Source organism: Rattus norvegicus, chromosome 8, assembly GCF_021556685.1.
Source record: "Rattus norvegicus strain SHRSP/BbbUtx chromosome 8, alternate assembly SHRSP_T2T, whole genome shotgun sequence".
Classification (NCBI taxonomy): Eukaryota; Metazoa; Chordata; class Mammalia; order Rodentia; family Muridae; genus Rattus; species Rattus norvegicus.
In genome coordinates this window covers 27,979,397-28,003,370 of record NC_141541.1, presented here as the reverse complement: position 1 = coordinate 28,003,370, position 23,974 = coordinate 27,979,397, and the positions used below count along the sequence as shown (strand labels likewise).

The following is a 23,974-nucleotide window of genomic DNA, read 5'->3' as shown; positions in this document are numbered from 1 at the left end:
AAACGAGGAAGACAGTGGCTACTGTATTGTAAGGGTCCCTTTCTTGATTTTATGCAATATAAGAAGCTGGGTTCTCTGGTGTAAAAAGACAACGAATTGAATGGAACAGTAGAAGTTGTTGTTGAAGACGAAAATGTGAGTTTAAAACACGGAAACCAAACTTCTTCGATATGGTTAGCACAGCCATCCCTGGAGGACTGATTCCTACAGCAGAACCCATTTGCTTGCCAGATCTACAGTTCATTGGGAGCCTACGTCCTCAAGTGTTCCCATCCTTGTGGGTCAATAACTAACAACAGAACATAAGCATCTTTGAGGGTTGCCCAGAGAAAGCCTGGGTACTGTAGGAGTTACAAAAATACCTGACCTTGACAAGCAAACAGTGCTGAGATCCAGGGGAAATGGCAGGGCAGACGAACTGCTACAGCCCATCTGTCATTTTGACAAAGTAACTTTCTGGTCACCAGTGAGACCCTTTTAAAGACATCTGCACAATTGACCCCAACCACCAGCAATCACTGAGCCTTTCAAAGGTCCCCGTGGGACAGAAGGCCCAGTTGGCTGTGGCCTGGACGCTCAAGGCCTGCCTCTATGTCATGGTTAGGGCATTGTGAAGCTTCAGATGCTAAAAAGATCCCTGGCCCCATGCTGCCCAAGTTGGCACTAGCTCAGACGGTATGTGGTCAGCCTGAATGACACTAGGCAGAAAGAGCAAGGGACTCGGGTGGCTAGGAGTCCAGAGAACCCCTGCCTCAGACAGCCTCCCCATATGCTGGCCATTCTTAGCTGCAGTCGCTTTGACTCATTCACTAGGCCCATTACCCGAGTGTTCTCTTCACTAAAGTTTTCCCAAGGGCGCATGCAGATGTCAGGAAGAACTGAAGAAACCACAGACGTCTTTCATGGGCTCACATTGTAACTGCAATCTACTAGTTTCCATTTCCGGACTCTTTAAACCACCAATAAGAGCCAAATTAACACATAATCTATTTCCGAGATTAAAGGTGTTATGAAGAAACGGAAATGGTTGTAAAGCATTCTTAAATGTGACCTTATTACTAAGGGGATTCTTATGTACCTCGTTTTAAAAGAGTCAACCACGGCTACTATTTCCAACCACTCATTTTAACAAAACATCCCTCTTAAAGCAGTGTCTCAGCTCAGCACCGACATATCTAAAGGCAAAAGCATCAACAGAAAAACAAACGGCCCTTTAAAATACGATGTTTGGGCAATAAGCGTATTTTCCTGTAGATTAAACACTCCTACTTCATAATTCAGTCTATCTGACTAAACTTTAAAAAAAATGAATCTGTTTAACAAATATTTTTGAGGCCCTGCTGTGAGCCAGGCATTTTGCCAGATTTGACTGGGAACAGAAAATATGAATCAGATACATCTTCTGCCCTAGAAGAGCTTACAGTCCAAGAGAGACGGGGTGGAGCATGAACACTACAAACATGTCTCCAGTGTCCTCCCAGAAGTGGTCAGCAGCTCTGCTCACCTATCCTGGAGGGCACAGACCTGGCAAACGAATTCTACCACAAAACCTCTGAAGTCACCCCAGGCATCCTGGCTTTTTAAACACACGGAGAGCCATTGAGTGAGCTTTGGAAATGCTCTGTAATGTGCTTATCTCACTAATAAGGATAGGACAGCCCATGCCAGCCCTTTGGGACTTCACAACCCAGGGATGAATTTTCTTCCAGGCCAGCACTACAGTTCACTAGAACAAAGACCCAGCAATGTGGCTCAGGATCACCTGTGCTATAACAATATGCTTTACAGGTGCATGGAGAAGGACGGAGAGCTCATTCTGAGCAGTTGTTTTCTTGTTGGAATGCCAATACTTAACTTAGCAGATCATCTATAGCATGTTTTAAGTAAAATATAAAATAGAAACAAAGTAGGTTTTAATCAACATTTTGAAATCAATTATTACCAAGCTAGCAAGTCTGATGTGAGCATGTACTTTTGAAATAGTTTTTTTTTAATGGGATGTTCTTTTGTTTACAATGGAATTTTGCCTCGATAAATATTCTAAATGGAAAATGTATTTACTACATCCACGATATTTTTAGATCTAGTAAAATGTAGGCTGTTGGCTGTTTCTGCTCTGTCATCTTGTAGCTGAATGGAAGTTGTAGATCATTGCCACTGTTCTGAAGAACGATCTACCATGTATCATTAGCCCAGGAAAACATCCGAATTCAAGATAGGCAATATGGTTTCTACTGAACATATACTGCCTCTGTAACGTAAAAATTATAAATTTAAAAACTTTTAAGTGAACCACCATAAGCTGGAATCATATGGAATGTTGCTGCTGCTGCTGCTGCCGCTGCTGTTGTACAGTATATTGTGACCACAGGATTGTTTGTTAGAAATAACGTCTTACCTTTCAGTGCATTTCTAACACTCACTCGCCAGCATCATGAACAATCACAGACAATGTGATCTGTGAGGAGAACTAGTAATCATGATGTAAAAGCGGCAGAGTTTACAGTAAACAGGCAAACTTCTAATCTATTTAGGAAAGAGAATTAACCAGGTTAAATTATTGAATCACAAACATTAAATATAAATGGCACAAACCCATCCATCAAGTAGATACAGACCAACTGAGCTTATCACAGCACTAGGCACAGTGGGTATGTCACAAACGAGAGACATTGTGCCCTCATAGAGGCTGATACTCTAGTGAGGAAGACGAGGGAACAAGTATTTGCATGATATATCAGGGAGTGCCAGGGACTCAGAAAATAAATAAACCAGGACACAGGAAGAAAACGATATTGGGTGTCACTATGTGTAAAACTGATTTCAAAATGACCCTCTGATATAGGAATATTTGCTCAGAAAACTTAGAAAAGAAATTAGGTTGAATGTGTTCCAGACACAAAACAGTACAGATGCAAAAGTGCCCTGGAGAGGGAATAATGCAGACTGAAAGAGGAAGAAAGGAGGCAGCTGGACTAGCAAAGAAAGAAGATTCTTTGGTGGTAGTGGGGGGTGCTAAAAGATGGCATCCTCGGCCAGATTTCATCAGACTACAGATTGATTACTTTTCAAATTTGACTCATAGCTATATGAAATGCCACCAGTGGATTTTGCTCATATACTTATACATATATCTGTGTGTATGTTTATGTATGTGTGTATGACACACACATATATATGAGTATGCATACACATACATATATATGCATATGTATACATATGTGTGTGTCATAAATTGCTTATATATATATATAATATGCTTCTAATATTTTTAGTTTTTTTTAATGTGAGTGGTTTGCCTGTATATACCACATGTATGACTGATAGCTGCTGAGGTCATAAGATGGTGTCAGATGCCTTGGGACTAGAGTTACAGATGGATGTAAGCCATCATGTAGATGCTGGGACCCACACCAAATCCTCTAAAAGAAATAAAATAAAATAAAACAAAACAAAACAAGTGCTTTCAACTACTGAGCCATCTCTCAGGCCACATTGCTGAAGTTACATACCTGTGCATGTGCCTGCACACATATGTGGGTATACAGCTGTTTTCTGAGCACGTGTAGAGGTCAGAGGACAACTTTTAGAGTCAGTTCTCCCCACCGCATGGGTTCCAGGGATCAAACTCAGATCGTCAACCTTGACGGCAGTGTCTTTACTCGCTGAGACTTCTTGCCAGACTCCAAATATGTTTTTCAGGTTTGGCTTTGGCCGAAGGATGCAACCGAGAGGAATCAAGGAATAAGGACCAAGTGGCTAACAGGCGGAATAGGCAAATACAGCAGTGGACATTAGTGCCTAGGTGACCTAACCTTCTGGGAGGGATGGAAACATGGCCTCTGGATCCGTCATTTCAACCTGAGATGTTGCTTGCCCTATATATGGAGATACTAAGCAGATATCCAGGCACATGATTCAGGATTTGGGGAGGGAGGGGACTAAAAACACCAGCGTGTGGACTCTCAGCGTTCTCATCAGTAAGCTGGTATAAAGTAGCATAGGGAACGAAGAAAACATCTTGGCTGACTCTCACAGCCATTGATATCTTAGATTTAAGAAGACAAAGAGCCATCAAAAAAATATGCAAGTTAGCTCAACAGAACCCTTATCAACCTCTCAAGTGCTAAGGAAGTTCAGTGCCTGTGCACAGAGACACATTCGCCTGTGGGTGCATTCCAACCACATGTGACCATTGGTTGAGATGACACTGTTGATTCAGTGACCACCATAAACCACCTTTCAGCACCTACCGTGACCCCCAAGAACCTAGAAAGCAAGATAGCACAGGACTGGATTGCAGCTAAACACGCATCAGAGAGGCCATCTTGACAACTCCAGGTCGTCTTTTCCCTGCTGTAATCCCCAGACCCCCAGCTGTTGTCTGGGAGGGAACAGATTTGAGTTTAGGAATGTTCTGATTGGCCAGAAGAACGGAGAATACCAAGAAAAAGGCTTAGAATTAATGTCCCCAAACAAGAGAGCTCAGGCTCACTAGAGCTTCCCGACTAAAGGCCAACTGAGCATTGAAAGCACCACAGGCTGTGAGAACACACTGGGCGTGTAGGAATAATGGAAAGTGTTGAGAGGGAAAATTTTCTCGGTGTAAATTTCTTCTCAGCTTTACCAAGCCCTCAAGCCAGAACCCTGCAACTTGCAGAGACCACAGTCAAACCCTGCTTTCAATTTCTGATCCCAAGATAGAGGGCTCAAAACTAGGACCGTGATACTCATCTGCTAATAGGGCCAGTAAGATCCAGGGCTCCAAGGAAAAGCCTGCAACTCTCCTCAGTCAGCCCCAGCCAGGAAGCAGGGAAGCCAAGACCCCACAAGCAACTTGGGACTCATTCTAGAAGCCAGTGAGAGGCAGGGCCCTGAGGAAAAGCTGAACTAGGCATGTGTTGCAACTTTGGGATCAGTTCTCCTCTACCCTTTCAACAGAATCTTCCCCTCCCACATACTAGAAGGTTGTTAAACTTTCTCCAGGCCGTTCTCTTTGCTACATTCTATCAGCCTACTATCTACCATTAGTAAAAAATGTTTACTGAGACCCCACCTGGCCACTTGACTGTGTTCTGAGCAAGCCCCTTAGCTCCACCCAGCCATTCCTCTTGACCCCTCAGTAGTGATTATAAGTGGCCCTGTTCTTGTTCTTCCCCAGATTATCCATGGCCAAGGTCAGTGAGCTCTACACAGCACGCTCCGCCCATACCAGTGTCCCACCACCATGTTGTGAACAGGAAGAGAAACCACAGTCTCCAGTGCCTATGTGTACATGTCAGCCTGCAGGCAGCAACTAAGAATTCAAAAGACTCGGACGAGAAAAAGCAAGACGTAAAAATCAGGGGAGTGGTGGCATCATACAAATGCTGGGCTAATAGCAGAGAAATAAAATAGCACACTGAAGAAAAAAAAAAAAGGATGGGCCAAATAAAGCAATAGAATGTCAGGGTAATTTGAACAGTTTTAAATTGTCGTTTAATTTATTGCTAAATCTTATCAATTTGACCAAAATTTTAGTGATAGTGATTTGAATCGGAATTAGTCAGCTTGATTTTTACACACGACCTGAGCAAAGAAAGGAAAGTGCGGGCAGGAAGAGGAAGAAAGCGGGGGGGGGGGGGAGAGAGGGGGGGGGAGAAGAAGAAGGAGGAGGAGGAGAGGAGAGAGAGAAGAGGAGAGGAGAGGAGAGGAGAGAGAGAGAGAGAGAGAGAGAGAGAGAGAGGGAGAAGAAGAAGGAGGAGGAGGAGAGGAGAGAGAGAAGAGGAGAGGAGAGGAGAGAGAGAGAGAGAGAGAGAGAGAGAGAGAGAGAGAGCACAAAATTGACCAGAAGGATCTGCTCTAGTCAGAGAAAGTTTCTGCTGCTTCCAGAAAGAATTGAAAGCGAAGGGAGTGGCTTCTCATTACTATTCTGAAGATCTCAGGGGTTGGGGTGGAAGTGGTGTCTAAGCCCTGCCTCACCTGACCCTCCACTCTTTGTGACTTTGTTTGTCAATCCTCCAGGTGTGGCTGGAGGATCCCAACATAAAAGCCTGGATGTTCAGTCAAGTCGCTCAAACTAGCTGCTTCACGCTGAAGAAGCCACAAACAGACATCACACCAGCTTCATCACGCAGCTGCTGGCCATCACGGAAAGACCACAGGAAACAGAGCATCCCGTGGGAACCCAGCACATGAAAAGGCTGGCCTCAGCCCAGGGGGCCATTTCTGCCCCCACCCAAAGGCGCTAGTCAGGGTTCTACCTAACTGACCCACAAGACTGCTAAACATATACTCCCTAAGGAATCAATTTGGTGGCCCCTCTTCCTGAGCCTTGGGGCATCTTCTCAGCCTTTGTGGTCAGGGAGCATTCTCTGAAGCTCTCACAGAGGAGCCTGCCTCTCTTACTAGAACTGCAGTCCCAGCTTTCAACGGTTGCTGTGTGATTTGCTTTTGTGTGCCTTGTAATCTCAACTATGAGAATTTCTAGAGAAACTCTGTCCTAGCTCACAGGGTGGCTTCGAGGAAAATTCGGTTCAGGATGTCCCCAGATACAGCATTGACTCTCAAAGTTTCCAGTTTGCAATGCATTATTCTGCATTGCTTTGGCGTCTCATAAGAAATAGGCACTGACCAACCATGCCCAGGACAAGCACGCTATCCAGTAAAAGAGACAGCCAGCTATGTAACTCAAAACTTCAGAGGAAGCACGAGCGAGAGTTACGATAAGGCTTCCTATGTGTAGGCTTTGAAGAAGAAATGATTAATTCCGAGTGGAAAGCCAGAGATTTGATAGAGACAAACGAACTCTTCGATAACAATGATTAATGTACAAGGTAAGTATGGGAAAGCCCCACAGAACTGCTGGTCTATGGTGGAGCTGTTTAACAATAGCGCAGTCTCGCTTGGACCTGAGCATGACTTAAATATGAACAGAAAAGCTTATATTAATGTTTATATCCCTTACCTTTTTATTAAACTTCCCTTTCATTAGCCCCTACATTAAAGAACACCACGGGTCTTTAGTAGAATGTCACATCCTCTGGTGTCTTGAGGAAGGGGTGGGAAGTGTGTTTCCTAGCAGCTCCTCAGTGGTACTTAGGCTCCCTAGAATGAGGGGTGGGGCCCACGGCTAGGGCGCGGTAGGAGAGCTCAGAGGAAGGCAAGGTTCTTACTGTGGACCTGTTAATGACCTTCGACTGTAAAGGAAGACAGGGAGTCAAAACTGAATTGTGTAACGAAGGAAGAGGCGGGAGCTAACAGACGCCAGAACACAGCCAATTGTCTCTGGTGTTCAAAATACGTTTCTCGGGACCCCAAAATGCAGACAATTACTGGTCCTATCACATATTCATGTGCTTTAGTCACTCGAATAATAGTTTGCAAACTAAAATATTGCATTAACTACACCCAGGCATACATACATAAATGCATGACATCTCATCATGCAAGGAGGCATCGTTTGCTCTGGATAATTAACTATGACAGCCAGACTTGGTATCTCTGGCTTGTACATGTTAATCAACTTTCAAAGAACTCAAAAGCAATAAAGGGTGGCTTCGTTCAAAACTTTCCCAAACATAATTTAATCTCTTTCTGTCTGTGTAAAAACTGTTTCTTCAATCTCACAGAGCCTCGGGGCGTTATTAACATAAATGCTCAATAAATATGCAGTGAGTTTAATGAGCGGCCATCGATCATCCTCCTCCTTCAGTCTTGCAATGCAATTCCCATGTGCCCTGTAGAGGCTGGAGCATGTGCTGTACCACAGAGCCGAGTCTGCTTCCTCCTGACTCCCCTACTGCCCTGCTGCCCTCAGAGGGGTCTGGAGGAAGTAAAGAGCCCATTAATTTGGAGCAGTGTTCAGAGACTTCGAGATGCTTTACTCCATCAAGGACTGAGAAACACTCCACTGTATCCCCACAGTAGGTTTTTAGTTCAGGAATCCAGGCAGAAGTCAATCTGAACTCAAATACATTACCTGTCAGGATAAATGTCTGCATTTTAAAAGTCTCCGAGTCGGAGCTGGAGAAAGTGGTTAGGAGCACTGGCTGCTCTTGTAGAGGACCTGGGTTCCACCTAGAGCAGCTTACTGCACCTGTAACTCCAGCCCATTGGGAGTGCGAGCTTCTGACCCGCAAAAAAACCAGCATTCGCACACACATACACTTCCCTTACACACGATTAAAAGAATAAAAATAAATCTTTTTCCAGTGTTAAAAGATCTTCAAACTATATATTTAGATCACATGAAATTGCTGTTCCTATTGGCCAATGGGAGAAAAGCAAAAACCCTCCTAACTGCAAGCTTTAGAAGTGCTACATATCGAAGAATGCAGATCGATCCATCCTTATCACCCTGTACAAAGCTTAAGTCCAAGTGGATCAAGGACCTCCACATCAAACCAGACACACTCAAACTAATAGAAGAAAAACTAGGGAAGCATCTGGAACACATGGGCACTGGAAACAATTTCCTGAACAAAACACCAATGGCTTATGCTCTAAGATCAAGAATCGACAAATGGGATCTCATAAAACTGCAAAGCTTCTGTAAGGCAAAGGACACTGTGGTTAGGACAAAACGGCAACCAACAGATTGGGAAAAGATCTTTACCAATCCTACAACAGATAGAGGCCTTATATCCAAAATATACAAAGAACTCAAGAAGTTAGACTGCAGGGAAACAAATAACCCTATTAAAAAATGGGGTTCAGAGCTAAACAAAGAATTCACAGCTGAGGAATGCCGAATGGCTGAGAAACACCTAAAGAAATGTTCAACATCTTTAGTCATAAGGGAAATGCAAATCAAAACAACCCTGAGATTTCACCTCACACCAGTGAGAATGGCTAAGATCAAAAACTCAGGTGACAGCAGATGCTGGCGAGGATGTGGAGAAAGAGGAACACTCCTCCATTGTTGGTGGGATTGCAGACTGGTAAAACCATTCTGGAAATCAGTCTGGAGATTCCTCAGAAAATTGGACATTGAACTGCCTGAGGATCCAGCTATACCTCTCTTGGGCATATACCCAAAAGATGCTTCAACATATAAAAGAGACACGTGCTCCACTATGTTCATCGCAGCCTTATTTATAATAGCCAGAAACTGGAAAGAACCCAGATGCTCTTCAACAGAGGAATGGATACAGAAAATGTGGTACATCTACACAATGGAATATTACTCAGCTATCAAAAACAACGAGTTTATGAAATTCGTAGGCAAATGGTTGGAACTGGAAAATATCATCCTGAGTGAGCTAACCCAATCACAGAAAGACATACATGGTATGCACTCATTGATAAGTGGTTATTAGCCCAAATGCTTGAATTACCCTAGATGCCTAGAACAAATGAAACTCAAGACGGATGATCAAAATGTGAATGCTTCACTCCTTCTTTAAATGAGGAAAAAGAATACCCTTGGCAGGGAAGGGAGAGGCAAAGATTAAAACAGAGACTGAAGGAACACCCATTCAGAGCCTGCCCCACATGTGGCCCATACATATATACAGCCACCCAATTAGACAAGATGGATGAAGCAAAGAAGTGCAGACCGACAGGAGCCGGATGTAGATCGCTCCTGAGAGACACAGCCAGAATACAGCAAATACAGAGGCGAATGCCAGCAACAAACCACTGAACTGAGAATAGGTCCCCTGTTGAAGGAATCAGAGAAAGAACTGGAAGAGCTTGAAGGGGCTCGAGACCCCAAAAGTACAACAATGTCAAGCAACCAGAGCTTCCAGGGACTAAGCCACTACCTAAAGACTATACATGGACTGACCCTGGACTCTGACCCCATATGTAGCAATGAATATCCTAGTAAGAGCACCAGTGGAAGGGGAAGCCCTGGGTCCTGCTAAGACTGAACCCCCAGTGAACTAGACTGTTGGGGGGAGGGCGGCAATGGGGGGAGGGTTGGGAGGGGAACACCCATAAGGAAGGGGAGGGGGGAGGGGGATGTTTGCCCGGAAACCGGGAAAGGGAATAACACTTGAAATGTATATAAGAAATACTCAAGTTAATAAAAAAAAAATGTGAACACATTGTTAAAATGCTTCAGGTCTTTATAAAAAATAAAAAAAAAAAATAAAAAAAAGTGCTACATATCTAGACCAGACACGTGAGCAACCAGTTTTGTCTTTGCTCTTGCTCAAAGTATGAAATTGAGGGATGTCACTGTTTTCAATGAGTCCTAAATATTACCCTGTGTCCAAGGAAGAAAAGGAAGCCAGCTGCCGCCTGGTACACACAGTTGGTCCATGAGATGCACAACACAGAAGACTCCAGCAGAACTAAGGGACTTATCTCCCCACAAACAGCCCAAGACCAGGGAGATGCACAAGGAAGGCAGGCCCCACTCCTTTCCGGCCAGCCAGCTCTCCCATGTATTAGATTCGCACACCACTGTCACCACTGTGAGCCCACACTAATGCACACCAATGTGCTAATAGGGCTCCAGCTGGCTCCGCTGCCTCCCGTCAGGCAGCAGAAGCACTGTTTCCCATGTGCGTGGAAACAGGAACTCCTACAACTCAAGCCTAAGAGGCCGAACTCCCCACAAGAACATAAACACAGCCCGTGGCAGATCTCAACTATTCTGACGTAGCAGCTCCCCAAGTGAGAGAATGTCTGCTTAATCTTTGGTGTCCTCTCATTCATAAAAGCAGTGTCCCGTGAGACCATAATCCACCGCTTCCATGAATGATTCTGCTTTTGCACTGTGAGTGCAGAAAGCAGGAGATACCAAGTTGCCTGGGCACCGAAGCTTGAGGGATATGCTCCCCAGTGGGCCGAGAGCAGAGGCAGAAGCTTGGAGTTTCATCCAGGTAGCTGATGTGATGCTGGGCCAGGAGAAACTGATTCTCATGTGTTCGTACAGACGGTAGTTAAAGTGCTTGTAAAATAGAAAGTAAATTCCCCAGCATTTTTTATTAACGTGTTTTAAGAACAAACATGGGGAAGAAGGAAGATGTCGGGAAGGATTTACGAAGTTGTAATATTAACTCTGTAACTTGCACATTAAACCCCAAAAGGACCTCAGAAGACAGGCTTCAAATGCTCCTTAGGAATTAGTTCAAGAAAATGTCAAGCTAAAGAGGCTAAGAGCACTTCATTGAGGCCCAGAGAAATGGAAGAGCGGCGTTGGATTTTCTGGTTTGTGACTCTTTTCCATGGGCCCAGGTGCCTTCTCCTGGAGCAGCCCTCCTGAGGTCACCTGCACCCCCAAAGGTCAAGAGCTGGGTCAGAGAAGCCAAGCGGTTACCTAGCTACAATGCTCAATCTGTGCTTGTAAGACAAGCAGCCACAGAGAATCGTCTAGCCGAATCTGTTTATTTGACCAAGAATACACGAGTTATTTTGGAAATGAGCATTTGTATAGGTTAGAATGTGATACTCACGATACTCCTGAGTTCCTATAGGTTAGACTGTGATACTTTCCACAATCCTGACTTCCTATAGGTTAGACCATGATCCTCACAACAGTCCTGAGTTCCTATAGGTTAGACTGTGATGCTCACAACAGTCCTGAGTTCCTATAGGTTAGACCATGATCCTCACAACAGTCCTGACTTCCTATAGGTTAGACCATGATGCTCACAACAGTCCTGAGTTCCTATAGGTTAGACCATGATGCTCACAACAGTCCTGAGTTCCCATAGGTTAGACCGTGATGCTCACAATAATCCCACTTTCTGGAATTATTCCTCCTTGAAGCAGCAGAGTGGTAACAGGACTCATGAGGGTCCTGTCAAAGGTTAAGTCATGGTAATTCCAGCAAAGCAGTGCATTTGGGGGACATTCTGTGGCCAGTAAAAGTGACACTCTTCCACCCTCTCACTTTCTCTTATGAAGTTACCTACATGGAACTTTTGTTTTACAGATCTATGAACTTCTTATTTCAAAGATCTAGGTTAGTCCCACCCATTACCTAACATTCCAAAAACCTTAAAAGCTACACTACAGGACATGTACATACAATAAGGCCTTTGTCCTTCAAAGAAAAACATAATTTTCAACAGAGTCAGCTTCCAGAAGCCAAGGGAACTGACATCCAAAAGCTAACATAAACACCAAGGCCTGTGTCAAGATTTCAAAGTTAGCTTCACCAATGGGGCTGGGGCTGACTGGGTTTCGAAGGCCAGCCACAGGACGGGGCATTTTTCACTGTGACTTTTGGAAGTGGAAGACGTACCCTGCCCTGCCTCTCCTGCCTTGTCAGCGACCACTCTGCTCTTGACAGCGGGATATTCTTACAAGAGGGGCCATTCCTTTCATCACGATAAAAACAGCTCCTAATGTCTAAGAGAGTCTATATTTTCAAACGTAAGCGCATTGCTTCCTAAGGGGGGAAACGTGTTGCTGTACTGATTATTTAGCATGTTATTAGAAGAGGATGACCTTTTGGGACCAACTTTCTGGGAGAGTCATGTTTTGGAACGTAGAGTTCCACTCTGGGGAGAGCCATCCCAAGTGTTAACCTAAACTATAAACAGGAAGCTCGGGCTCTACTCCCACTCAAGTCTCGAGGTCACCGACCTCTCACTGACGCTATAGGGCAGTCAGAAAGACCGTGACAAGTTCTTATGCTTAAGAGCTTTAGGCAGGAATTCACCCAAGTTTTGCATAATGGCCACACATGCCAAGGCAAAGAGAAAGGGCCAAGGCAGCATGTGCATGCTGGGTCCACATGCTCAAATTCAACGGAGTTCATACGGTCTGAACTCTGTGGAGGACAAGACCCTGTGCTCCCGGGGAACACAGTCAACCCGACCATATCACTCATTCTCTCCTAGGCCTGCTCAGTGCTGAGTTTTACTTTGTGCCTCCCTCCTGCCACTTTCCTGATGGAGTAAATATCACCAAAGGACAACTGGGTCTCACGGAACGTAACCGCACTCATTAGTTGCCCAAAGCTCTAGACACAGATCAAGCAAGTGAGTGCTTCAGAATGAGGAACCAAGCAAGTCACCTTGCCAACCTCCAAATACGCTGGAACTTTCTGTCTTTGTGCCAAAAGGACCAAAGTTACCTGCCCTGCAGACCCATTGTCCACCCTGAGCAAAGTCAGAGGAAACACATTGCATGGGCCTTGACAGTAAGTTGTATTATCGGCCCAAGCACTTCTCAGGAAGATCTGAGACAGTAGCTCCCCACACTCCCACAGGGGAGCCTTTCCCACAACACTGAACATGTTTGGAGAAGGTCCGCATTTTAACTCACACTCTGATGTGGGCTGCTTTGGCCCCCCTCAGCCCAATGAGGAGGTTGTCAAGATACAGAAATACCCCACGGTTTACCTAGAGCTGAACAGCCATTAAGGGCTAGAGTTTAAAACTATACCATGATTCCGAAGGAACGTACTTAATAAATTTTGTGTCAACCTGGTTTACGGCATAATGCAGTTGGCCCTCCGTGTCCATAGGGTATAAGTAATCTAGGTATAATTTAAAATATACAGGAGGCTGTGCATTAGTTAGAGACAAATATTCTCCAACTTTGTCCAATGCTCTGCCTCAACGCTGTCTTTTTTTGTCTTTAATAATAACTTCCTTGACACTGATTACAAATAGCTTTCACAAACATCATCACATTCAACCATTCATCCCCTCTTGCTGGCTCCCACCCCCACCAACTAAAATGAGTGGCAGGCATGCATCCCTAATGACTTGCTCAGGACCCACAACTAAGGATCAGAGAGATGTTAAGTAACAGGTAACGACCGACTAGCCTGGGTACAGCTTGAACCCACGCCCTCAGACACAAAACCATCTTCCCACCGCTGTACGGCACTGGTAAAAATGGACATTAAAATTTTGTGAGAAAAAGAACGTATTTTTACTTGAAGACAGACTTTAAGATATTAATTCATATCATAATATTTTTAAAGCTCCATTAACAGTTTAATAGAGCAAACTTAAACCTTTAGAATAGCAAGTTTTAATATTACTCAGACCCTTTTATATTGTTGTTCTTATTCCTAATAAAAGAAATATGCCTCGGTGTGGCCTGATCCATTCTGCATTTAACCATAAAAACATTCCAAAAGCACGCTTAAAAGGTATATTACTTCTGCCCATGAAATTAGTTTTGTCTTGGTACCTTTTAAATTTTCATGTGGTATTTATGTATTCACTTTTGCTAAGATCTTTTTAAAAAAAAATCAAAGCTGGAAAAACTCTGCGATCTCTGCATTATTTTTTTTTTCAAAATCCCCATGGCATTCTCGGCTTTGGATGATTGACAACAGTGTTCTGCGCCAGTCCTGTGTATGGTCAATTCAATCCTGTGCAAATAATGCACAGCAGCTCTCAGGCAGGTGACGACCACTCCCCAAAGTGATGAGGACAAAGGTCCTGCTTCATAACTGCCCTTAAATCAACAGTGACCATTTTTAAGTGTTTTGTAACATGGGTCTTTGTCTGTCTTCCCTGTTCTCTTTGTGCCTCCATGACTATAATCTATTTCACTGGGATCCTCTTATGCATCGTTCTGTCAAGATGGCCCTCCTTGTTAATACTGCAGACTCAGATTTTAAAATCTTCACTCAAACCCCACAGATATACATACCTGACGTTGAGTTCTATGAAGAAGGTTAAGGTTAACCAGATTGCTATTCTCCACCCATCCCTTATCTCTCTACAGATCCAGACGCATGGTTTAAGAACTTACGGTGCATTTTCAAAATGCCTCTTTGCAGTAGACAGTTCCCAGTGTCTTAGCACATCAGTGAAACCTTTCAGAGGTGATCCACCACTGGGCAGATAGCTCAGTGGTTGGGAGTCCTTGTTGCTTTGCCAGAGGACCAGAGTTCAATTCCCAGCAACCACACACTGTCTCACCTCTGTCTGGCTCCAAGGCATTCCACAGCCCTGGCCTCCGATGGCAACTGCAGTTGTGCGCATGGCTAAGGTGAACAATTTGCTCAAGAAGTGACACAGTGAAACAGAGAATTGTATCTGTGTAACTGTGAGAAGGGACTGGGGGTTGAGGATTTAGCTCAGTGGTAGAGCACTTGCCTAGCAAGAGCAAGGCCCTGGGTTCGGTCCCCAGCTCTGGAAAAAAAAAAGAAAGAAAAGGAAAGGAAAAAAAAGAGAGAGAAGGGACTGGCAACAAAAGAGAGCCTCGATGGGGCATTCAAGAGTAAACCACTTTCCGTTCTAGCAGCAGGGCTAACTGCCGGCCTTGTGGCAGCGTGGCAGTGACACTCTGCCTGCCGTTCACTCAGAACTGCACTCCATTTGCTACCTTGCAAGGCGCCGTTCCAAGTATTCTTCCAAACACTGGCTTACCCCACCCCTCCGTTGGTTGCATCCCCACTACACACCCTGCTTCAGGATGCTTGCTACCACCTGACCACACCACGTGTCTGCTGTCTGTTTTCCAAACTCTGGCCTCTCCACTTCTAAACATCTGCCGCAAGAGCTCCTGGAAGCATTTAAACAACACATCTTACAGTTTCATGTGGCTTGAAGGAATGTTAAATGACTCCTTCTGACCCCAGCAACATGCATGGGACAGTTTTCCTTATTATGACATCCGAAGGCTCACAGGCTGGATCTTTCAGAGCTCTTACCTCCCGTTTCCTCAGAGCCTCGGGAGCCTTGCACTAGCGCCTCACACAATCCAGGCACACAATCTTGTTCCTACTACAATGCTTTGCCTCGACCCTGTTTCCCCTGCCCCCGCCTCCTCTGAGGTCTCAACACAGTGGTACGATTTGGTCTATAACCTATGGGAGTTGGAGTCTGTCGTGAAGGTTTTCTGTCATGCTTGTAAATCTTCCTGGTTTTGTTGTTTCTTCTTTATGTTTTTATTGTTTTCTGTTTATGATTTTATGGTACCAGGCTTTGAACTTAGAACCCCACTCATCCTAGGCACGCACTGAGCTATATACTTCAAAACCTTTTTTAAAAAAAGAAGAAGAAACAGTTTTTTGTTTTGAAGGTCTCGTATCACTAAGTCACCCCTAGTAAGCTTAGACTTAGGACCCTCCTTCCTCAACCTCCCGGGTAGGTGCCATCATGGGTCGAATGGACCAGATCCCAGCTGATAAATCCTTGTTCTGCATCTATGCCTCGGTCTCCTCCAGGAACCCAACCAGCATAATGACTTAAACATGGATCGGACTGGAAACAATGAAGTGGAATGGAAACAGGTAGAGGTACGGAGGAAGCAAGTGACACGTGACTGAATTTATAGTGTGCTCCTCCTTAGCGCCTTGAGCAATGTTCTATAAAGTTAGAACTAGGAATCAACAGGTCTCCAAACACACGCCCAGGTCACTTGATGATCCGCACTAAGGGCACTGAGCACACCCGATCCCCATACAGGAGAGGAGAGGCTGGCACGCTAACTTGCTTTAATCACAAAGGATCCGTATACCACCGGCTACACCGAGTGCCACAAAGATGGCCAAGAGCTGAGACCCTCTGCTCATCCAGCGGACATTTATTAACGGGTTTTCTTGTTCCTGACCCCTGCCTGGCTGGCTTCTATTCTCCCATGCTCACCCGGTATAGACTGAGGGACGCGCTCTGTCCTCAGAGTTGTCCTCTATCCTTGAAACGTGGGCTGCTATGGACACTCGAGATGAAGGCCAAACTGCATTCAAGGGGGCTGAGGCTGGGGAAGGGGAACAATGAGTAAGTGAGCAAAAGGCGGGCACACTCAGGTCTGGAGCTGGGTCGAGGCTTCCATAAGACGGGCCAGGAAAATCCCCATGATGCCAGACCACTAGGCAGTTTTTCCAGAAGCACGGAGCCCCACAGCTCAACCCTACCTCTGCCAATCAAAGTACAAGTGGAGGTGACCCCACAGCCACGGGGATATAAGTGCCCTACAAGAAAGGAGGCCCCACTCCCATGGAAAGTTTTTCTTAATATTTAACAGTGAGCAAGAGGAAAACTCACACCAGGGCCCACAGAACACTGGAACCAATAAGGAGCAGCCATGACCAGCCAGCCCAAGTAGGAAGGGTAGAAACCTCCCTAAGCCATACTGATGTAATCGAGGTGGTTCGCAGAGAAGGGTGGGTTTGACATCACCACTGCATCTCTTCTCTGTCAGCATTTTTTTTGTAGTAACAGTAAAAATAACAAACATCGTCCCAGGGGACTTCCGACAGCCAAAGCCCTGAGCTGAACATTCTGTGTTCCATATCACCGGATCTCACAGTGATTGCACAGGCTAGACACTGTGAGGAAACAGGTTTGGAGAGGCGGACATCACTGCCTCACTGTCAACATCAGTGAGACTTGAAACCAGGCTCCTGGGATTCCCAAACTAAACCCCTTTCCCCAAACCAGAAGATGACAGCCAACAGTCACATCTATCCTTGGAAGGTTCTCCGAACTCCAAGACAGATTTGTGCTACCAGGTCAAAATCCATCCTGACTCCTCCCACACGGAGCCCCCCACGCAGTAGACACGACTCCCTGAGGTGATCCACTAGCAGAAGCAGACGGCCTAACTAGACTGTACATTGATTTCATGGCCCAGTTCGGCCTCAAAGCCATGGCGACACAGCCATCTAAGTAACATTTCCTCAGAACTGTTGTCCTGGAGGGCAGTCAGCTGACAGTCCCTAAAAGGCAACAGCAATAGATAGAAGTAAGTAAACTGGATCACTTCTGAAATGACAGGAGACATCTTCTTGAGAAAAGTTTCCAGGTCTACATGTACAAACACGCATGAAGCCCAACGTCTCTGTCTCAAAGACTACTGTACAATCTGGCATACACTCACTAGTCCGGGGTTCAAATCCTACTGCAACCCAGGATTTGATATGAGCTTTGATAGATGCTGTCCCTACTCCAAGCAGTTGCAGTGCGAGCCGTAGGAAATGGGGATTTTTGTAGAGCTAAATCTCCAAATGCCACGGCAGTAGAGAGGCTGGAGCCGCTCCTGGGTGATAGAGGATTTCTGTGATTACGAAAGTGGAGGACAGCAGACAAGGTCTGCTCTGTTAAGCTGTTCAGTCAGCTCCAAGATAGGGGGGGCCTGCTTCTTGAACAGGGAACTCGCATGGCTTTTTATGAGGGACGGCCCATTTCTGCATTGCACCTCTGGATTTAAAAGAGGAAATGTCAACCTCAGGAATAATGTTTTTTGCTGAACAAAATGTACGCCAAACTAAGCCCTGACTTCTGGCTTTCGGTGTCCCAGCCTCCAAAGTTATCTCAGGTTTCCAGTTCTGGGCGGAACTCACTGGCTCCCACTACTTCCTCAGCTGCAGTGAGGTGGGAGAAGACAGAGTGGGCACCCCCTCCTCCTGTACTTGATGGGTTTGGAGGTGACCGTGGGGCAGAGAGTTGCAGGACAGCCACATATGTGTTGTCCTGGGCATTGTTGGAAAACCACCTCTAGCAGGGGGGATTATCATGAAACAACAGTGTGAGCTTCCTCAGTCCCATTAATGACTACAAGGTGGGAAAACATCTGCAGTGCTTTTCACTAACAATAAAGCACATAGTTTTTAAATGTAAATTGCCTATCTAGACCCCAGAGCCCAGCGTCACTATGTCATATCCCCTCTAAAGACACAGGGCCCACCCACTTTTAGAAAAGATTCCATGGATTGTTCTCGGTCCGGCAGGATGCTCAGGCCTGTGCAACTATCTGATAAATGGGGCTGAAATGATGCATTTCTGATCGCTAAGGCCACTGCTCTCAGTGCTGTCCACAGAGTCTTTACAGAAGTGTGTTTATGCAGTCTGTGTCTCAGCTACTCAGGACCTTAAAAGTTAAATCAGGCTGCATAGACTCCCTGGAGTTTTTCAGGTTCTGACACTGCAATTTCTCTCACTCGGGACTTTGTACCACTGACTCCCTCCAACTTTGACTTCTTTCAGTCTTTTTTAAGCATACATTGAAGGTTATTTTTTTAAAATACATGTTATGAAATAAGATATGTGCTTACGCCCAGCCTTAACTACTTTATTCCAAAAAAGCTGGACCAGCCCAAACTAAATATCCCTGTGTCCCTAATCCAAAATTGAGTTAAACTACCACATATCTTCCAATATTCATATGTAAACCTCACCCAAGCCCAATGCTCCCTGCTGAAATCATAAAGGTTTTTCCTCTCATGCAGTGTGACTAACAGCTTCTAACTAACTGAGCTCTGAATAGCTCAAAGGAACAAAACAAAACCACTCAAGGAAGGCCAGAAGGTACAGAAATTTCAACAGGCTTTCTCCTTTCTCCATTTTTCTCATTCCTTGGCTTCACAAGTAGTCCACCTCTCCTAAGTATGAGTGTGTGCTCCAGAGACAGACAGACAGCCCTGTCTGTCTCAGACCCAAGTGTCAGCCAGCCCAGTAATTTTCATAAATAAAATAGCAACTGGTGTGCAGATAAAGTATGCCCTTCACAAGCTACTTAATTTCTTAAAGCTCATCTTCAAAAAGAGCTGAAAACCCTCAAAGGATTTTTATGGGGATTGACTTAAATAATGCAAGCTTAGAAAACTGCTTGGCAAATAAACAATGTTTTGGAAAGGTTTGCTTGTAAATGCTATCAACTTACTAAACATATCTCTTTTCCAACCTAAGCGCAAAAAAATACCAAGCACCCTCCTGGTATGTTTCTTTCAAGAAATTCATGGAGTACTTCAGGCTCCCTAGCAACTTACAAGGGTGGATACAGAGAGAAATGACCACTACCTGGTCTTACTCAGTTTTACACTGGGAATGTGGGGCCATCATTCTAAAGGCCTGCCAAGGTCATGGTAAGATATCAGTGGGAGATTTAGGTGAGGGAGGAGGTCGAAGGAAGAATGAGTGAGAACCATTGCCAGGATCCCAAGAAAGACTGACAAGCTTGATAAATTTGTCCTTTACTGATGCCTCTAAATGTTCTTTCTGCCCTTAAGAACCTAACTGATATTTTTAGACAGTGTATAACAAATAACTCTGATATCAATTTCCATATTACTAAGTCTCCACATCGAAAGAAAGAAGACGCTATCTACCATGGGGCTAGGAATTCTAGAAAGAGAAAATGTTACGTGGGGAGCATTTTGTAATATTACTTGGCAACATTGCACAAAATTCAAAATACACATTTAAACTTTACAAACAGTAATATCACCAAAGAGAAAAATAATCGTGTACATGTAGAGCTCTCAGCATATTTAAATATTGCTTGGGGATCATTTCTGCTTAAACATTAAGAATGGAATAAAACTACTTAGTCACCCTGTACAGATAAACCAAAGGGAAGCCTACATTCACACGCCCCACTTGTGAATCCGTGACTGAGTCAAAGTTTAAACTCAGAACTTATTTCCAGCAAGTTCTTTAGTGAGGATGGTTAACATAGCAGCTCGCAGACACAAAAGAGCACTTTTATTAGCCTTTAATGCCTATCGTCCCAGCCAATGGAAACCATTTTTATTTGCTCCTGTTGATTTCTTTAGTCCGGAGCCTGATAATCATCTGATGCGAGCACAGAACCATTTACCACTTCTTAACGTTGACCTCAGCTCTTGTGACAAAGGAGTGTGAGTCCCTTACACAGAGATAGCGTGGCTTTTTGTCTGAATAGAGACAGATAACCCCGTAGTTCTGTATGTTGATTGGGATAACAAGCTAACATCCCTTCAGAAATCTGCCCTTGAAGGCCTTAAAGCACTTCCAACTGGACTTTATGATGCGTGACTTGAACCAAGTCTTGCCAAAAGTAATCGGCATGTAGAGCCCTCTTCGGCAGAAGCATTTATCTTTGTAGAGCTATATGTCTCTCAGAAAGTCTTCCTAGTATAACTTCATCTTCTCCGGGCAGCTATTTATCTGAGTTATCAGTAGCTGATGCTAAAAGAACTTGAACCAAACCGATCTGCTTGACTCTGCTTCCAGTACCAAGCATCTCACAGCCAAGTGCCACTCTCTATTAAGGAGGGATCCTTCTTCCTGACCTGTGCTTCCTGATCAGAAAAGAAGATTGTTTAACGGAGCTTAAGCCACAGCAGGCCAAGAAATCCAAGAAATTGATCCAAGATGACATCTTGTCCTAGGCTTGTCCTTTAGGGCAGCCCTCTCCCCCTCCCTCCTCCCATATCTTATCCTTGACCTCTGTATCTAAAATGCTGTTCAGTAGTCCCTGCTCGGCTGGGAAGATAGAACCAGTGTAGAAAGTTGAGTGGTCGTGGTTTCTATGACTCCATTGTGGCAGCAGGCATTCCAAACGTCAGCTTTCCCCAAACAATCCCCTACAAAGTCCATCTTGAGTGTACGTGTACAACAGTGATTCGTACAACAATACAAATTCTCAGCCTGATGAGATATTAGGAATTGCCCAAATACATAAGACTAGGAGATTCAACTAAATTTGATGCATAAGCAACGTGCAATTAGGTAATGACCAAAACCAATTTTGAGACAGCTATTCTGTCATGTTTGACAAATGTACCTTGCCCAAGTCAGCAGTTAAGTTTATTTTTACCTGACCCGTACACTTACCGAGCACACACACATTATGCAAGGGTTGTCTGTGATAAATGGAATTTGGAGGACCTCCCCTTCATTTTCACATTTTGCAACAGACCCTGAAATGAAGGTGAAAATGCTTTTAAATTTAAATCTTGCTTAGTGGCATTATTCTGAAACCTTACCTTCCTAGGCTAGGCTAGCAATTGGAAATATATAGTGTTTCAAATGCACCACAAACAAATCTTCCCAAATCTATCTCAAATAGTTTTAATTAACTTGTTTTTTTTAATCAATACTTCAGCATATAGATAGGTTTTCTGTTTTCAGTTGGTTTAAGCACATATTTAATGCCTCTACTGCCCTGGAAGACATTCCAGCTGTGCACGGACTCACACACCAAACTACACATTGAGGAAGATTTTCAATTTGAACGAAATTCAGGACCGTGTCAAAGAACGGGCCTTTCAGGTGGATCTGCCAACTGTTGTGGGTCGAAATGCATTCACTTTTTGAAATGCAATCTCTTTACTCCTCTTAGAAATATTCTCTTTTCTGCACCAGGTGTCAGTAAAGCATGTCCTTCAAAATAGAAACCGAGGTCTTCACCTGCCTGAAAATGTATAATTATCATATCACGCTATTAGTGACCTTTAAAAATGCGATCGTTTCTTTACAGCCAAGGTCTGGAAAGCCATGCTTTAAAAATGCTGCCTAGCACAGTGGATTTCTTGGAATCCTATGGTGTGAGAAAAGAGGATGTGCGGGAAACGGCGCGGTCTTTTTCCTTAATTGCACGGGAGTGGTTAAGATTAAAGCAAGGGTTGGGGGAAAGATTAAACACAAAACAAGGAATTTTCCAACTTCATATAGCAGGGTGTCTATAATCACTCTGCCAAAGGTAGCAATCTATCAGCCCCCCCCCCCCCCCATCACTCTACCTCTTCACAGCCTTCCCATCCCTTTTCTCTGGGCTTCTCCGCATCCCCACCGCCCGCGAGGGGCAGGCAAGGTGCGCGCTCCTCGCCCTCTCACCTCCGTGTCTGCCAGTACCTCTTCTCCCAAGAAACCACCCCAGCGTCCCGGAGGACTGATCCCTCCCGCCCCCACCCCCTACCTGTCAGGAAGGAGGAAGCCAGAGACATGGGGACCCCGGAGCAATTGAGCAGCAGCAAGACGCAGCAGGTAATCCCAGGCGAGCGTCGGCAAGGACGCTCAGCCAGAGCCCTGACGCCGGAGAACCAGAGCATCGTCACCTGGAGGGAATCCCGGGCGACTGCAGGTCCCGCGTCGCCGCCTCTGCTCGGCGGCCGCTGCTCGCAGTCAAAAGGGCTGTGGGCCGGCGTGCCGGGAGACAGTCGGCTGAGGGAGGCGGGCGCCCCGAGCGGCGGGGGAGGAGTGGGGGCGCCCCGGGAGGAGGGGTCCTGCGGCCAGCCTCGGCCAATGCGGCGGCTTTTTTCTAAGGGAGTTGCTCGCAGCGGGTTAGCCGTCAGCCCCTCCGCGCCAGATCTGGGCCGGGAGGAGGGGTGGCGGACAGCGAGATCTGGGAAGCGGCTGCAGCGACTGCCGAGTGCGCTCGCCGCTCTGGAGCCCCACTGGGCTCCGGCTCCCGCAAGCACAGCTCCGGCCGGGTCCCCGGGCTCGGTGTCCGGCCGGCGCGCTTGCTCCGTGCGGGACACAACGGGGCACTGAGCTCTGTGCGGAATCCGCAGGGTCGCACGAGGGACTGTGATCCCGGCGCTGGAGCTATGCCGGCTCAGGAGCGACAGTGGCGCACTCGAACGCCCAGCCGCGGCCACCGGCCCCGGGGCGCTGCCGGAGCCTGGAAGGCGCGTCTCCAGCGCCCGGCGCACCGCCTCCTCCCGCGCAGAGGAGCCGCCCCCAGCCGGGATGCTACTACCCGCTAGCGCCGGGAGCAGAAGACCCGGCGCCTCCCGCTGCCTCAGCTTCAGAAGGAGCCACGGATCGAATGCAGGAGGGTCCACTCAACTTTTCGCAGCCCTTGACTTCCTCGGGCAAAAGCAGGGGATTCACAGGCTGGGGGAACAGAAGGGCGAGTGGCCTTGGAGATCAGGCTCTGTGCTTATGCCTCTGTGGCCCTGACATTAGGGAGGACAGAGGTTGGAGCGACCGAAAGGGTCGGTTAATGCACTCATAACGGCCAGAGCCTTTCTCCCTTAAAGCGAAGATCCCTGGTTCAGACTCCGCCCTTCCCAGCCGGAGCTGCCCGGGACAGGGAGGTGCGTTAGTCTAATCATTCATTCACTCGCGGGCCAGGGAGGGACCGCCGCAGCTAATCTCCACCAGGGCTGCCTCCGCGGCGGCCGCCCAGCTGGGCAGGCAGTGGCAGCCCGCTACCCTGCAGCGCTTCTTGCTCGGGCAACCCTGGTGTCCCCCAGTTTCAGTCTTTGATCCCTTCGACCGGCCACCCGGTACCCGCTGAGTCTCGGCCACCCCCCTACACACACACACACACACACACACACACACACACCCGCCAAGCAGTGGCTGGCTCTACTCAAAAGGGGTGCTAATCTAGAAAAGAGAATTTTTATAAC

The 23,974-nt window shown here is 46.0% G+C and overlaps 1 protein-coding gene across 2 annotated transcripts in view; it reads right to left on the bottom strand.

Annotated features, from left to right (window-relative positions):
• The window catches only part of Bmper (BMP-binding endothelial regulator), a 248,005-nt gene extending 224,793 nt beyond the window's left edge, over positions 1 to 23,212 (bottom strand). Inside the window, 2 exon segments of one of the 2 annotated variants that reach the window (NM_001135799.1) lie at positions 21,450 to 21,535; positions 22,534 to 23,212. In NM_001135799.1, the coding sequence (NP_001129271.1) occupies positions 21,450 to 21,535; positions 22,534 to 22,666 (219 nt within the window). In that variant the 5' untranslated portion in view covers positions 22,667 to 23,212. 2 annotated transcript variants of the gene reach the window in all.
• Between the last annotated feature and the right edge of the window lie 762 nt (positions 23,213 to 23,974).